Consider the following 18,009-nt stretch of genomic DNA (forward strand, 5'->3'; position numbering starts at 1 on the left):
TTATTTGTTTTTATATTTGTCGCTCAGTCTTGAACGCTCATTCAACGCTTCATTCGGAACATCAAACTACACATTTTATTTAATTTTATATACCGTATTTTTCGGACTATAAGGCGCACTTAAAATCCTTAAATTTTCTCAAAAATTGACAGTGCGCCTTATAATCCAGCGCGCCTTATGTATGGTCACTTGTTGTGCTTATTGATCGATTTTATGTGGTACAATGCGCTCAAAAATCTGCCGAAATGTGTAAGTACGACTTTGGTAAGCAACGAAGCCGCTCCGCTCAATGGATATTCGGAGCATTACGGTACGCTGTGTCACTACCTGATCGGCCCCGTAACAGGAATGTAATGTCTAAACTAAAAGTCAAAATCGATCAATAAGCACAACAAGTAACCATCGGTCGCAACCGTCGTCCGAGCTTTCACGAAAGCTGGAATCATCACTGAACAGCCAAGTACCAATAACAGCAACAAGACTGACTCGGAAAATGACGAGAGGGATTCGGGCATTCTTGATGCCGAAATCGCACAGCTGTTTCACTCAGACACTGAAGATGAAGAATTCGATGGATTTGTGGAAGAGGAATGAATCGATAAGTGAGTGTATTTTTCTGTACCGGTATTTATTGTTACAACTGAGTTGAATAAAGTTTGATTTACCGGACTGTGTTGTTTTGCTTAATGCGCCTTATAATCCGGTGCGGTTTATGTGTGAACATAGACACGTTAATTCACAGTGTGCCTTATAATCCGGTGCGCCTTATAGTCCGAAAAATACGGTAATTTGATGTGACCAGTCCCAACTACCTCAGTTGAGGTTCTTTTGGGGGGGATTTTATGTATAAAAAAAAATTACTCAAAATCAGAGAAGTAAAATGGAAAAAGAAATTAACAAAATTAAATAACTTTAAAGTGGCGCATGCATAGCGTATTCACTCCTTTTGCTATGAAGCCCCTAAATAAAATCTGGTGCTACTAATTACCTTCACAAGACACACAATTAGTTGAATAAAGTCCACTTACAGGTCACGTGATCTCAGTATGTAGACTCTCCTGGTCTGAAAGCTCACAGAGTCTGCGATACCCCCACCGAAGCAAGGGGCACCAAGAAGACCTGGAGAGGTACAGACCAGGACTGAGTTATAAAAAATAAAAAATCCAAAACTTTGAACATACCACAGAGCACCACTAAATCCATTCTTAAAATATGCAAAGAATATGGCACCACAATAACCCTGCTAAGAGAGCCACCCACTAAAACTCGCATACAGACAGGAGGACATTAATCAGAGACTTGAGTATCCTTCTATTGACTACAAGCTGAACACTCCACAGGGCTGGGCTTCATGAAAGAGTGGCCGGAAAAGAGCCACTGCTTTTTAAATGTGTTTTCTTATTGCTTTGTCTTTTGTGTTGCCATGCTCTTTACATTTTGTAATAATGGATTTAGTGGTTCTCCATGTGATGTTCAAGGTTTCAGATATTTTATTTATTTTTTTAAATAATCCACTCCCAAACTGTACTTCTCCAGAACTTTAGCACTGACTTGTTTGAAGAGCTCCTTGGTCTTCATGGTCCACTTTTGGAGAGGTGTTTCAGAGATTTCACACAGGTGGACTTTATTTAACTAATTAAGTGACTTCAGAAGGTAGTTGGTAGCACCAGACCTTATTTAGGGCCTAATACATATGCATGCTCCACTTTTCAGTTTTATTTTTCTTCCCACTTCACTAATTTGGACTATTTTTATTTTTTTATTTTTACTATTGGGTCCATTACGTGAAATCCAATTAAAAATCCATTTAAGTTCCAGGTTATAATGCAGCAAAAATAGTGTTGGATACTTCAAACATAAGGAAATGAGCTAAAGACAGAAGACTGTAGCAGTTTGAAATTGTTTCCACCAGGTGGAGCCCAACGATCTCTTGTAGACGTCTGTTCTACAAACAATACACTGTGCACACTGCCCTGAGATAAATGGAAGCACTGAACACGTTTTTCAATGAGCAAGTCAAAAGACATTGCTGACTGCTGAAAAAAATATCTTCCTTCTGCATCATGTAGTTGATTATAGCTGCCTTTCTCTGTAATGGGTGTGATGTTGTACTGTAAATGACTGCAGCTGATCCACACCTCAATCTCACACCCAGTCGGATGTAATAGGTGCTACCCTGCTCTGACACACACACACACACACACACACACACACACACACACACACACACACACACACACTGGATCAGACTTTCTCACACCTAGATTCTTCTATATTTAGATAATCAGATGCTTTGTACTTCAAAACCCAACCTTGTTTGCAGTGTTATTCCACTATGAGTTTATAATCTATTTGGTTCTTTTGAAAATGGTTGCCATTTCAATCACAATTGACAAAAGTATACTATTACCCACAGTCCTCTGCCTAATTAGAGCAGATAAATCAATTTTACCTGCAGATAGTCTGAGTAAAGCGCAGACCATCTCCTACGTGGAAATGAATATTTAATGTTTAGTGCTGGTGGGAGAGAGTTCTGTGTGGATTACCCTGCTGCCTACATGCCACGAGTCTGCCGTTGGCTGCTGCCTACCACCACATCTGATGGATTAAAGCTGGGATAAACTTCATGAGGGCTCAGTTGTTTGTTTGCAAAACAGGGTTTTGTGCGCCGCCTCCCTCTCTTGTGACAAACCCATTTTCTGACTGCGACTCCTGGACGCTTCCACTTGATGTTGTGTTAAAATGTGGAAATCAATGTAGAGAGGAGCCACAGAATCCCACAGCCGACCCCCCCCCCCCCATTCCTCTGAGCACAATTACACCAATCTCGATGTATCTAAGGACCTGCAGACATTTCTGTCTCTCCGGTGTTTCGCTGTGAATCCAAAGCATTGTTTACGGATCATATTCGGCTCAGGCCCTCTGGGTTTCTTGGATTTGTTCCCACTCTTTGTCTACACACCAACTGTCCACAGGCTACAAGGCTGCACAGCATGCTAACATGTTGTGGCATTTGCCTGCTGCTCTTTCCGCACCATGGTCAGGCCACGCTAGATCACAGAACCACACCCCTCCCATCTCCTAATGTGGAGATTCGTTATCACCAGCCGGTTTAGTTTTGATAGTGAATATGAATCAGTGAGGGACCTTCTGAACACAGCCAGTACTGATGGTTTTCACCTGACTCTGTGAAGGGCAGGAAAGCTCCTCACACTATTGACTGTCCCAGAGGTCACTGGACATTCTCAGTCTAACTAGGCTCTCAGTGTGAAAGTCATTAGCTTAATGTGTCCATATGAAATGTAATCAATTGACTTGTTGATCAATTCAATTGAGATATTGCCAACTAGGATTAATACATGAGCCTTTTGGAATATCTGCAGTATTCAATTATTTTTGTCATCGTCTCATCTCATTGCAGCTTTTGTTCATCGGGATGTTGAAGCAAAAACACAACGTAGCCCTTGGAGCAGCCATGTGAGCTTCTGCGTTATGTGAATGAATTGGCATATTACAAAGTCCCAAATATGTGTCTTTGTCCATTTTGCATGTGGTCACAAAAAAGCAATGACTCTGAATGTGACATGATGATGCTGCCTGCTGAAAAGACACATGGGAAGCTGATTACACTGCAAGCTATTTTGCTTTATCTATCTGCACTTTTACAGGTTTTTATTGCAATTGCTAAAACACAATTTCTGAAACTAGGCCACTCATTGTCGAAACTAGACACACACACACACACACACACACACACACACACAAAACATACAGTCAAATTACAAAATATCTTACATCTCTCACAAAAGCAATCACTAATAAATAGCTCTTCCACATGCTACTGTAGGTATAACACACAATTCGTATTTCCATTTGTAGCATGCTGTAAATATAGACTAGGCACAAATTCAATACTCATTTACTCAAGACAGTATCAAACAACTAAAGTACTTGAAGTGAAGATGACATGAACATATTACTGTATTGTACAGTAAATACATTATGTGTCAAATAACAGTCCTCTAACTCTTTCTGCAGAATTGTCTTCCATTATTGTGCACACCAAAGAGCAAACCTGAATCCTATTTATGGTGGTCAAGCTCTGATTTCTAAGTGATCCAATTGGCCACAGGTGTTTTCACAGATGCATTGTGGGTGCAAGTGATAGACAATTGCGTGTGGAATTTCAGAAGGAGCAATAAGTCAAGTTAGCTTTCCACACAAAAAGACTGCTAAAAACAAGAATGGACACTTAACATAAGAATAGTTTGTATCCATCTGGTACCAACCCCTCTAGCATAGTGTGTCTGCTCTTTTTATTCTATGTTTATTATTCCCACATTTTCTTTTTTGATGTCATCTCCCTTAAATAGGATTTTAGGATTCAAGCACCATTTGGAGTGTGGTGCTCATGAATGGTTTGCAATATGAGTCCGTTTCCTGCGGTTCCCAAGAACAAATAAATCTTCATCCACTCTCTCGCTCTCTCTCTTTGCCATATGTGAAAGGGCCGACCATGTGATTCCTGTGGTAAAATTAGAGGATGAGGTCAATGGAAGTGCATATGTGCTTTCACATATGACACTGAATGTGTACATTCTTTGATGTTGGAAAAACAGGGATTAGGTGACACAATGTACTCATGCTGCATCAGATTTGATGGAAAGTAAAGTCTGGAATTACTTGAAAAGAAAATACTAGTGGGCTGCCACACTGCAGTGCCCACACAGCCACCAACTGAACGTATTCATTTACTTCCAGTCATTCCAGTTAGACCAAAAATAATTCTGACTTTATTAAACATTTTGCTGCACAAATGAAAAAATGTCCTTCCAATCGGGAGATCAGCATTAACATAGTGCTTTTCTAGTCTCCTGACCACTCAAAGTGCTTTGCAACACGTGTCAACATTTACCCATCCATGCAACGATGGCAGAAGCTGCCATGCAAGGTGCCGAGGTTATTGGTTCAGCGTCTGGCTGATCGGATCAAACCAGGTTACCCTCCGATTATTCGACGTCCGCTCTACCTCCTGAACCCTTATCAACTATCTTCAGCCCAGTTGGAGAGCACTTAATTACCCAGGGAAGTGCAACATTATCGGTACGTGTAATATATTCCTGGACTGAAGCACTTTTAATTAAACAGCACAAAATAACGGAACATCCTGAATTAATTTCTTTAATTTAATAATGAGAAAATGCTGACATTTACCCACTTGACCTCCTGTAGAAGAGTGGATTCCTATTTGCATGTAAAGCTGTGTTCGTGGGTTGTTTGATCTATTAGAGTGCATCAGTGTATTTGTGGCCCCTCGGCTGCACACACCTGGGTAACCTGCTATTTGTTTTGTGTGTATACATGCATGCATGCTCTTCTGCTTCCATTCACACAGAGCTGTTGCCATTCATTGCCTCAACCCGCACTATACACGCAAGTCATTCACAAAGCCCCTTCCCTGCCTCTGCTTCAAGTGTGGGACACATGAATACAGATGCTGCTGTGCACACACATGGGCGCATGCATAAATAGCCCTTTGGAAATATTTCTGAATCAGTTCATGCTGCAGTGGAAACAGTAGTTCTAAATATGGAACCATGTGAGCTAAAAACAGCAACGAAGGTTAAATAACATCATTCACTCTTCGCCAAGTCGAGCAGAAGCTCATGCTTAATTCAGAAAACTCTTGGATTCATAACTCCCACTTGCTGCACCCGCGACACTGAACCCACTGCGGCACATAACAAGCGCAGTCACGGTCACACTATTCCACTGTCAATTTACATTACATCCTCGTTAGTGAGCATGCAAATCAAATTAATCCCTCGTCGCGTTGGGGACCTCACTGGCACAGTTTGAAGTGAAGCCACTGCTTGGAGGCCTGGAGACGAGAAGTGATCATTATAACTGGCTGGGGGGGTAATGACGTCTTCTGAGGCCTGAACCATTACTCGCCATTCACGTCTTCTTGAATCGTTCGGCGCTGGTTGTTTCATTGACATTGCTCAGCCCACCATGAAGCACATCTCTTATTCGTTCCACATGGGCAGACACTAAAGAGGAGGAGGACGTCTCGTGCTTCATCTGGAACATGTGTCAGCGTCTTTAATGACATGCAGAGCCATGCATTAATGCAGGCCCTGACAGCTGAGGGTTAGTTGGCTCCTCAGGCCGGCCGTCCATTCACACATGAAAGAAGTGAAGTGATGCTCAACAACAGGAAAGGATGAAAACCTCTCAGCTTCATGACGTTCAATGTGCGCAATATCTGACACCTTGTCTCTACATCAAATTTGGATCCATTCCATTTTCTCCAGCTGCTGATGTATTGGCTGTCTCATTATTTTTACCAGGTTGTTCTGGTTTCCTTTCTAAAAGCTCTACATTAGATAAAGAACGCTGTGTCCTTTACATTAGTAATTCTATTTAATATGACAAAAAGAACATTTTCGGTGGGTTGATGGTTTTATTATCACAAAGATAATATGTGGTGTACCTCAAGGATCAGTTCTTGAACCACTTCTGTTCTCAATCTGCACAATACAGTTAGGACATGTTATATGTGATTTGCATTGCGGTATGGGGGACAAGTAGTTAGTAGTTATACTTTAAAGTAAAAACCCTGTGATTCAGAGCTGGCCATGCTGCATTGTTGTTTAACCGATGTGAAAATGTACTCTTTTTACAGTTTTTTTGCCCACATTTCACCACCAAGATACAAAAATAAACTGGTCAAAACATCTTCTTGTACTTCTAGTCTATTTTTGCTGATATATGTTATTTCTTTATTATTATTATTAGCGATTTCATTTTTGTGGACCTGTAATAATTTCCTTCCCTATAAGACATCTCTGTTTTACTCCTGTTTCATGGTTGTTCTTACGGTAAAGTACAGCGGGCTGTATCTTGTCGTTATATCTAACAGGCCTTTTTCACGGCACACATCTTGCCATTGTAGAAGAGCACAGGTGTTACTAATAGCACTAATGATGCCTCTGTGCTATTCAAGTGAGAGTGACAGGCAACATGCACAATACCTGGAACCTGACATCAAAGCAGCTAAATGTGCTTTTTCATGCACTGATAAGTTTTTATAATTTTGGGCTATTTTGCCATGTCTCCTTTCAGACTAGTGGAAAGAAAGCATCCAAATTACACATTTAGGTGTTTAATTTACTACTTTGTTCATTCTCTGTCTTCGTCTGCTTTCTCTACAATATAATGGAACTATATGGCATTCGGCTTGTGCTGCTCCCCAAAAATACATTTGAAAAACTCAACTTAATGTGAGGAAAGATGTTTCCTTGTCTTCATGATGCAATAAAAACACTACATACTGCCTTATGAAATACAAATGTATTGCTTTCCTCATACGCCATTGCTATCTCCCTGGTTTCCCACATTTTCTTAAATTGCCGTTTTAACGGCATCAGTGTGACGTGAAGGTTTGATCCCCATCCGGTCTTCTTGTAATGACTGGTTTAAAACTTGAGCACGTCTTCGCCTCAAGCGAACCTCTAATGAAGCAGCTATTTCTGCCTTTTCCCCTCAATTGCACAAACGGCCTGGAGAGTCAATTGTTGTTCTCTGTTTCTCCTTTTAATCCCTCATGTTCACTTGTGTTGGTAGCAAGAAATATGTGCTATGGGTCATTAGACTTCAGTTGGTCGGTTTGCATCTTTGTCTTCATGCAATGCAGCGTGTACCGCAGTCTTTGCTCATTTCATCAATGTTTTATTTATGTTTTTGTATTTTAAAGTACCATGTAAACTAAAAACAATCCCATCCTAAAATGGTATTAAAACTCTTGGTGTAATAGACGGAAAACAGATCCTGGATCTCACATTCACATACAGTTGAAAGTATTTCACAAGGAATGAGTCTGGGAACATGACAAACCACGCACCAGGTGAGACTTCTGCAATGTTTCCGCCACACTTGCTTTAGTTACTGTGTTTCTACAGTGTGAAGCAGCTTGGAAAAGTCGGCGGGTGTCAACAGAGAGAAGGTGAGAGATTCACAGTGGAGATGTGATACTGCTAATGATGGGTTTTTCTACAAACAGAAGAACGATCACCTCTCCTTTTCCTACCCCCGACCTCTATTTGTGATGGATCGCAGTTCTTGTTGAATGTTCAAATTCACTGGTGTGAGTCATGTTTCCTGACAGATTGTTGTGTTAAAGCCACAGAGTAATCAAATGTGATTGTGGTCGTCACCGCAACATAAACCTATTGTGTTCTAAATTTATAATGAGACACTGCCAAGATAAGCTCGTTTAAGACTTGATTTATAATAGAAATCATTCTTTAATTGAAGCCTTTACATGTTTATTGTGTTTACACCCATCGCCCCTTCATGGATGGTCTGCCTAAAGTGAAACTGACTATTTTTGATCCCTCGGGATGAAGTAGAACATAACGTTTTCAAAGATTTATTACATTTTTGACCTGTCTCCACAGCTTTCTGCTGTACATTCTGCCATGCATGATAACTGTTGATTCTACTCTGGATTGATCTTTATTGAAAACGAACACAATGACCAAAAAGATGACAGTTTTTTTGTTGTTGATTCATATACTATATCTTTTACTCATGTAAATTTGAAAGTTGTACATAGTGTTTGCATTCTATGGGCAGAAGTGTGTAATTATCAAAGGATTTAATAATATAAATGAACACACTGTAATATAATTGTATCTATAAACACAGATTTGAATTTACACATTGATTACATAACTCAAAATGTGTTTCAGAGGAATTCTAAGGTTTATAAACGTAATCAACACCAACAAATTCTTACAGGCTGTCATCCCTCCTATCAGTTATAGAATAATATTTAGAGTGATATTTTATTCATCATCATGAATTTAAGATGTCCATTTCATTAAACACACGAAAACATTGAAAGTGTCAATCAGTTCAATTCAGTGAAACATTTGTGTATAGTTCTGAACTCTGAAAGCATTACAAATGTATTTTTTTGACTTGAATTGAAAGCTGACTTCATTCTTCATGAGTACATTTCAAGACAACAGGCCGCTGCGATTCCTAATGCACAGTCACATTTAAAAAAAAAGTAGATGGCCTTAACAAAGCTGCTTTTACAACTCTGAAACAAGCTGACATTTTGAAGCTTCACATCCACCGGTGGTTATTTCTCAGCCTAAATTTACCCTGCGTGTTGTACAAAGTCTGTCCTCTGTGAGTTTAAGTGGCAAAGTGCAAATGGAAATTCCAGTGCTCGCTAGAATGGCTCCCCTTTTCCTGCCCACGCCCCGCTGTTTCCTGCATGCTGCATGACTAGGTGTGTTGACTTTGAGATTGGAGGCGTCTGACTTCGGGGTACGTATTGGTCTGACTGTGGGAAAGGGTGTTGGTTTCTCCTGGTCCTCCACCGACCAAACATCAATTCCTCCTCTGGCTCCTATGTAATCTCGCCCTCTTCAAACTGAGGGCACGTCGGATACAATGATCCATTTAAAATAGAGGCTCTGCCTAATTAAAGGCTTCACAGTCAACAGCTCCAGTCTTCTTTTGTCACAAAAGCAGTGTGTACTTACTCTTTGTGTTTGTGCAGCCCTGTCATAGACAAGTCCATTAGTGCTATTAGCTGCCATGTTGGGCGACTGCCCTTTCTAATTAACGTCAGCACACAGAGGGCCTTTAGCTGTGGACTTCCTCGCATCCTGTGAAGGTAAATATTATGGGTTTTTTTCTCCACTGCATCCACAGCACGGATGTGTCGCGTCTGGGATGTGTCAGTGCGTCTGTAAACCACTCTGGAGGCTGCGAGATTACTTTACAAACTGAGCCTCACAGAGGCCTGCCTGACTGCACCCGAACAATACAGCAGTTAATTCGCGGACTGACTCCGGCCGTCTCTCCCTGTGATGAAAATTAAGTCTTTGTAAGCCTCTGCGAAGATGAGGAGACGAGGAAAAATGGTATACAGTTCTCAAAAAGTGGTGAGCATTTCAAAATAGTAGTCTATGTAACCTTTGACCTGACTCGTCCTTGGGTATCTTCACCGAACAAGTGTATAAAGTCAGCTTTGACAACAATAGATGTCTTGGTTCCACTTTTACAACAAGGTGCACAATATACTAGCTAGTTATTTACAAGAGTCAACATAGTGGTTTCAGCCAAATTGGACAATTAGCGTGAATTAATCCACAAACTACAAGAATCTGCTGTGTCAAACCATTCTCCAAAGTAAATATTGTCATAGATTTAAATGCTTTATGTGAATGTGACACTAGTTTGCCTGTCGAAGGCCGCAACTGAGAACGTTACAAACGTTAATAAAAAACAGACTCGAAGACACTCGGTAAATGAAAGATTAGTTTATGATTAGATCATTTGCCAATCAACATACTGACTTTCTTTGTGAGTCGCTCCTGTTTAACTCTGAACCAGCTGCTGCAGTTTATATGCCTTCTCGAGAAAAGTGGTGCATCAATCTGAGGAGTTACCAAGTATTCCCTCATTACTTAAAGTAAAGTAAAATAAAACATAATCCTACAAGACTGATGTGCAGATACATTGTTTTTCCCAGGGAATTCACAATTAGTTCCTCAATACTAAACCAGAGACAGCAGGAATCTCAAAACACATTTTAATCATCATATTCAGAGCTACATTCATGTTCACATCCACGCATACACGGTAGAGTTGCACCATTTCAAAGAAGGTTATTGTGATATGATCGCAGATTATTCCTGCTCAACACTGAACTCAATCTACTTATAAATCTTGAACTGTTTGGAAAAACTTGCAACTGAAACTGGACCTGGGAAAACCAAAAATGTGTCTATTTTTAAGGTGTCAGCAACACTAATTCTACAGAATATGACATATGGACATAAACATTAACGAACACATGCTCTGAAAATGATCCATGAGGTGAGAATCCAGCTGTATCTGGTTTGTAGTTAAGGAACTTACATGAAGGCATAGCACAGATATGCACAGCATGTGGTGCATAATAGCATACAGCTAAATCTAAAGCCTGGTTATGTAACACTTATGTGGTAGTTTTTCAAACTAATAGACAAATCTTTTTCTCTGAAGTGCAGCAAGCTCTAAATTAAAGCAATGCAAGTAATGAAGTAATGAATATTTTCTTAATGGTTGTTCATTCATTAGGATGGTATGAATGCTGGACAGAGTGAGAAGAAACAGAGACAAGGCGGTGGTTTGAAGTGATTAAATAGGTTTATTTGATTTACAGACATGTACATTTTCTATCAACCCCCCCGAGGGAGCGTCACAGTTCAGTTCTAGAACAATATTCATTTGATTTCTCTACACTTCTCTTGTATTGACGCGCTCTAAAAATAAAAAATAACCTCTGTTTTCTGTTCAACATCAGAAATGGGTTTCTTTATACAGGATTCTTGTATGACAAGAAGTAGCACATTTCTCAGCACATCACTTCAGTGATTAACAACGTAGAATTACTCGATACAACGGACTTATACTCCTAAAGGATTGGTGCTAAATCAACAAAATTTGGCAAAGTGAAACTCCATTTGTGACCCATCTGACCAGAGCCAACGTCCCTTCTCATGTCAGGTGACAACATGTCAGCACTTACTGCACCGTGAGCGTGACGTGACCGTGGAGTCGATGCTGGGCTGTGGTTCAAATCAATCCCTGAACATTAAGTGTGCAAAATGGTTTGATCAGTTGTTCTGAAAAGCAAAAAAAACCCACACATTTACAAGAGCTACAAAACGAATGCAAAAAGTGTTGCACCCTAAACATTAGACCGGTAAAATCCATCACATCGCAGTTCCTTTAGCGTGTGTACTATGTGTGAGATGTCCAGTTCATGATCACAGTAAACGGGATGAATCTCAGTGATGTAAGAAGGTATCGTGTAATTTCATCATGATACAAAAGGATGAACAAACAGGCATTTCTAAACCCAACAACATACAACAACATGTAGCATACTCAAACCTTAAACTTCCCAATAGATTATTCTTCATTATGGTAACAAACAAATAAATACATTGCATCCAAGCTATCATTTACTATATATTAAAGTTGCTGCGTGATATAGCTTTATATATATATATATATATATATATATATATATATATATATATATATATATATATATATATATATATATCTATTGTAGTTATTCAAATTTAAAACTCATTTGGTAACATTAAGAAAAAGAAAATCAACAAAAGGAAGGTCAATTAAGAAGATGTAGGTGTGTAAACGCATCACATTCAGAGAGCTCCACGCAGTTGGAGAGAAGCTAAAGCTAATGATCTGGCAGCAAGGACGCCGCCCACATGGCACCCCGCACACAGCCGGTGAGTCATGCTCGCACATCAATGCTACGAGAACCACCTCGACGTTTCCCTGCGTTCCTCCGCTAAGGTCATTCCATCCTCCTCCTCCTGTGTTTTCTTGGACTTCTGAAAAGTGCCTTTTTTCCCTTTATGCATTCGTTTTTAAACCTTTGACGCCATTAGCGTCTTCAAGCTTTCAGTAAAAATGTATCCACCAGGTAATATACGACAGAAAGGATCATTCAGGGGAGCTTCTAATGATGCTTTTACTTAAATCTTTACAAGCAACTAGCAATAGCAAATGTCTTTGTGGGGTTTTGCATTAAAGATGCATGATTAAAAATACGAATTAAAGCATATGAGGGAATCAAATCCATTTTTTCCCCCTTTTGTGTACTTCTATATCTTGTGGTGCAGGTACTAAAGGAGAACCCTGCAGATACATCTGAAGACTTGCTGGTCTGGTTTCAAAGGGGGGGGGGGGGGGGGGGGGGGGGGGGGGATTCCTCTCTTATCTGTTATCAGCAATAAGAGCTCGCCATCAGTCTAACCTGGGGCGGAAGGATTTCCTGTTCCTGTCTGGAATTTTGATTTCCCTCAGTAATAGAGTGATGACCGCGACCCCTGCTTTCCTCAAAGGTTCTTTCTCCTAATCATGGAATGGGATATCTACAATTGCAAGGGAGAAAGGCCTCTTTCCACAATGCCTGGTATTGTAACCAGCATGGACTGGACGTGGAATCCGTCGTTAAAAGCGACTCTGTCTCTGTGTGGGTGTTGTGTCCGGAAATTCAAAACCAACCATCAGAGAGCTGATCCCTCTGAAGAGAAACCTTGCTCACTGATAAGGCAGCGTGGATGAGAAAGGTTGGTTCTTTGTATTGCTTCTCGTGTACACAAAAAACATAGGTGCTAGTCCTTAAAAGTCAAAAGAGAAGCCGGTCATTTACATTTGGGAAAAGCATGTACATTATAAATTATAAAAACATATAGTCCAGTGTCTGCTTTAAATCGCCCGGATTGCATCATTGTCCTTCTGAAACAATCATAGGCAGTGACCTCCAGTTTCAAATCCAACATCACGCAAGAAGAAAAAAAAATCACAAGAAAGCTAATGAAAAACAATGTGAAAAATCTCTCATCTCTGTCATGTTCTCTGGCACTGTCTACGCCGATGTAAGTGCTAAAAATAAAAATAAACACATGTGGGGCTCAAAGGAAACAGCTGTTTGATGGGAAAGCTCAACATTTTAAGGCTGATTCACTAATGGTAACACTTTTTGGCTTTGACGGCTATGTTTACATGCACAGCTGAACTTTGAACGATTGTGAGAATACTGCGTTCATCATGTAAACACTGTATTTAGGTGTGATGTTAATACTGAGGTTAATATGTGCAGAGTGATCAGATTTTAGTCTTTGAGAATTATATTCCTGCAGCAAACAAAATGAGTCGCATCACTTGCTCCACATAACTTGAATTTTACAGCTTCTGTCTGTTTACAGGCTCCAAGTGTTGAAAAGCCAGGGGATAATTAATTGTGGGTCATTTTCATGGGAGCAACAGAGACAGCAATGGAGCTTTATGACTGCAGTTTACACATGCTGATGCTTTCTTCTGTCGAGCGAATACAAACATAATCAAACTCATTTCATCGCCAGCGGCTGAAATCATGGTGTGCATGTAAACATAGTCAGTGATCAGAAGTCATGAGGGTTGTTGTTGGTGGTCAGTGCAAAGTCGGAAGGAATGTAATGACGCTATGGCACTTGGTGCAGATTGACAGCCGATGTAACAGACAGACAGACAGACAGACAGACCGTTGGACAGACAAGCAGACAGACAGGGCAGGTTCATGGTCAGCATTCAGTAGTATGGCATCAGGAGTCGGAGGGGTCACGGGGGATTGTGCCGTCCCCACGTCCTCCCTGGAAGATTCAGTGGATCCTCGCGAACAGAGGCGAGGAGGACACCAGCTGTCGGCCGGCCGGCATCAGCTCACGGCTGTGCTCTTTATCACAGACCTGTGATTTAGAGGCGTTTCAAGGAGGGGCAAGACGCTCCCTCTCTTCAGTTCTGAGCAGCCTCCGTGAGTGTGTAGATAAGAAGAGCAGCAGGAGCCAAGAGGAGGAGGAGGAGGATGATGATGATCGTGGCAGGGACAGCGATGATGAGAACATGGACGTGGCTTTAAAGGAGTGGAGCAGCTGGCCTCGCTTTTTTATCTCCAATTTGTCATCCTTATAGAGTTTGACTGCTCCTTCAGGTGGGTCCTCATGTTGTTGTCACCTGCAAGCGAGAAAGAAAGAGAGGGAAAGAGAGAGAGAGAGGGGGAGGAAATAGTGTGGTTAGAGTCTGCTCTCACCACAGGACCTCATGTAATTAATGTTGAGGTCAAAAGCTCCTGGGCCATCTGTTAGGACCTTCCTGATAACGCCTGCACACTAGGACCAGCCTGTGACCTAAATATTTTCCTCCACACAGCATACCAACACATAACAGTTTGTTTAATGCAGACCCCCCCCCCCAGTCTATACAACAGCAAGCCATAAACCACAGTAACACACAGATGCTGTCTCTCCACATTGGGGCTTTACATTAGATGTTGATGTGATTATGCCTCCGTGTCTATATGAAATATACAGTTTATTATGTTACTAAACATATACAGAAATATTAGTGACGGAAAGGGTTTGCTGATGTAAAAAAGGCTTTCATTGCATAAAATATGTTAAAAACCATATTTGACTGACCAATTTAGGGAGACTAAATGTTAAAATATCTCAGTGACAAGTGGTCAATATCAGTGACCCACAGTGTGCATACATATACACATATACATGCAGACACACATCATATAAACACGGGTGCTGGCTTAAATAGGAGTATGAGAGGATTGTTGTTTTGGTTCTGTAAATGCAGATCCAATCCTCTCCGGGATGAACCGTTTTCCTCAATTATTAGTGTCAGTTGTTGCCGTAAACTGTGTATTGTTCGTGAGCCAAATTCGAAACGAAGTTGCTCAAATGCCAGACAGAGAGATAATTAAAGCCACGAATGCTTTGATATGTGCGACATTGGCCCGCCTCCTTGCAGATTACCGTGCTGAGGACTGTTGGCTTTGCAAGCAAAGGGGGAGGTCTGATTGGCCTGGCAAGCGGGTAAACTTGTAGTGGGTTTTGGCTGGGACGATGCAAGTCACGTGGGATCTGATTGGCTTCTCATTTGAGGACGGATGGAAAGAGAGGAATGGTTTGGTACACGAGGCAAAAGATACTTTACTGTAAAGAGAGCGCCGGTTGAGTTCTCTCTTTTCACGTATTCATTGTACTATGAAAGAGGAAGAAAGTCAAAGGCCTTTCTGAATGCATTGTAAGCTAAACAGGTCACATCAGAGCCTGCTGTACACTTTGTGTGTGTGCATAAATGTGTGTGTGTGTGGTCTGTGGTCACTGCCCTCCCCGGCACCATGAACCCGTTCTGCTGACTGAGGACTCAGAGCTTTTGTTGAACGATAAGAGTGCGAAGATGGAAAGTATGCACCTGCAGCTGTGTAAACACTTTTAACAGTTAAAGTTTGGACAGCGGTGACTAAATCAGAGTTTGGCCTCGCGATGTGAGTTTCCTCCCCCAGTAATAAGGGATTGTGGTTACTGAATAAATGAGTGCGAAGCCCTGCTGTCAGATCTCACGCCAATCTTTCGACAGCCCCCCTAGCTCGGGGATGTCCTCTAGTTATCACGCACCGTGGGGTGAATCTGGTCAGCAGAGGCCGGTTCCTCCTGCAGAGGAAGTTAATTGGATCTCAGTGTATCTGATCTCCGTCTGGGATTGCATCACCAGAGATTAATAGCTCGCGATGTACAACAGTTAAGGCGATCACTGCTCCTCTTCATCCTCATTTTGTTCAGCGGCCGTGTGTCATTCCTCTCCTCCTCTCAATTCCTCTCCTTCACTTCCACTCCTTGTCAGAGCCGAGCATTTGTACTGTAATCTGAATAATACCTGTGATGTTCACAGTAGAACCACGCCACCTGGTGGGGGGTACAAGTGATACGGGAATCCAGTCAGCAAGACCGCGTGAACAGTGTGTGTGCACCAGCCTTGGAATAAAAGCCTGTTGCTGTTCATCAAGTCGTTGTTCGTCTGGTGCATAATTACAATACAGAAACATTACATTGGCGACGAGGAGTAAAAGGAAGGACTCAAGGAGTCGACACGGACACTGCGTTTTTCCAGAAAGAAAAAAGAGGGGAGAACGACAGACATGCGGAGGAGTGCGGCTAGGCCAAGCTAGCTAAACTAACACAGACACGTGGATGGTAGTCGGCACACCGCAGCAAGCATGGCAGGAAACACCGCTGCTCTCCCACCTTTCGACACCGAAACTGACCCTGGCTCTGTCGGACCTCGCTGGAATAAATGGGTGCAAAGATTTGAAAATTACACCACTGCAATGAACATTGGCGGAGACGCTAGGCTCAAAGCATTATTGCTACATGTAGCAGGAGAACAAGTGCATGATATTTACGACACATTAGCAACAGAAGATGACGAATATGCAGACACAAAGCAGAAGTTATCTGGATATTTCTCTCCTAAGAAAAACATACAGTATCAAGTGTATGTCTTCAGAAAAACTGTGCAGGAACCAGGAGAAAATTTGGACAGTTATCACACTAGGTTGAGGATGTTAGCTAAGAACTGTGAATTTGCAAGTGTCGAGGCAGAGATTAAAACGCAAATCATACAAAGCTGTGCATCATCCAGGCTGCGCAGGAAAGCGCTAAGGGAGCCTGACCTTAGCCTAGATGAGCTTCTTGATCATGGAAGAACACTTGAACTGTCTGAAATGCAAGCGACTGGCATAGAAAGAGGCTCAACAGCTACAGTCAACTGGATGGATCAAAAGACGACGCAGCATCTAAACAACAGCAGATGGTCGGAAAGATGACGTTCTGACAACAGCTGCAGGAACTGTGGAGGTAGAGATCCTCATGATGGTCAATGCCCTGCTAGAAGCAAACAATGCAGAGCCTGTGGTAAACTAAACCATTTTGCAAAGCAACGCCGTTCTAAAGCCAAAGACGGTGATACAAAACGAACGCAGTACAAGGCTAACCAACACCCTAAAAATGTCCATCACATAACAAAGACACCAGGTGAGGAAAAAGAGCACAACTCTTCCAGCAGTGATGACGCTTATGTTTTTGCAGTTGACGCTGACAAGATCTCTGAGCTGCCACAGACTCACATCAAGCTAAATGGCAGTAGTATGCTAGTTTTAATTGATTCAGGAGCCTCAGCAAACTGTCAGTGAAACAAGTTTCAGGAAGTTGATTCCAAGTCCGCATCTGAGCCCTACCAGCACCAGTATCTACCCATTCCGCTCCAAGGTTCCATTGCCTGTCAGTGGTGCTTTCAAGTGCAGTGTGGAGAAAGGACAGAAAACGACAAGGTGCACATTCTTTGCAATTAACGGGGACGGATTCAATGTTCTCAGTTACAAAACTTCCAAAGCACTGGGACTGATCAAAATAGTCACAGCAGTATCATCCACACCACAGAGCTGCACAGTCGCAGATGAGCTAGTGGAGAGTCATCCTGAGTTGTTTCAGGGGATCGGAAAACTGAAAGACTTTCAGGTAAAGCTTCACATAAATCCCGACATTAAGCGTACATGCCAACCACATC

At 41.6% G+C, this 18,009-nt stretch overlaps 1 protein-coding gene across 2 annotated transcripts in view; it reads right to left on the reverse strand.

The window, feature by feature from the left end:
* Positions 1-12,793: 12,793 nt before the first annotated feature.
* spns2 (SPNS lysolipid transporter 2, sphingosine-1-phosphate) overlaps positions 12,794-18,009 on the reverse strand; it is a 72,877-nt gene continuing 67,661 nt past the window's right edge. For both annotated transcript variants that reach the window (XM_068721179.1, XM_068721180.1), the window contains exon 13: positions 12,794-14,604. In XM_068721179.1, coding sequence (XP_068577280.1) covers positions 14,590-14,604 — 15 coding nt within the window. In that variant the 3' untranslated portion in view covers positions 12,794-14,589. The remainder of the gene's footprint in view (positions 14,605-18,009) is intronic.

Source organism: Cebidichthys violaceus, unplaced genomic scaffold (assembly GCF_023349555.1).
Source record: "Cebidichthys violaceus isolate CVI_PGR_0920_01 unplaced genomic scaffold, fCebVio1.0.p SCAF_27, whole genome shotgun sequence".
NCBI lineage: Eukaryota > Metazoa > Chordata > Actinopteri > Perciformes > Stichaeidae > Cebidichthys > Cebidichthys violaceus.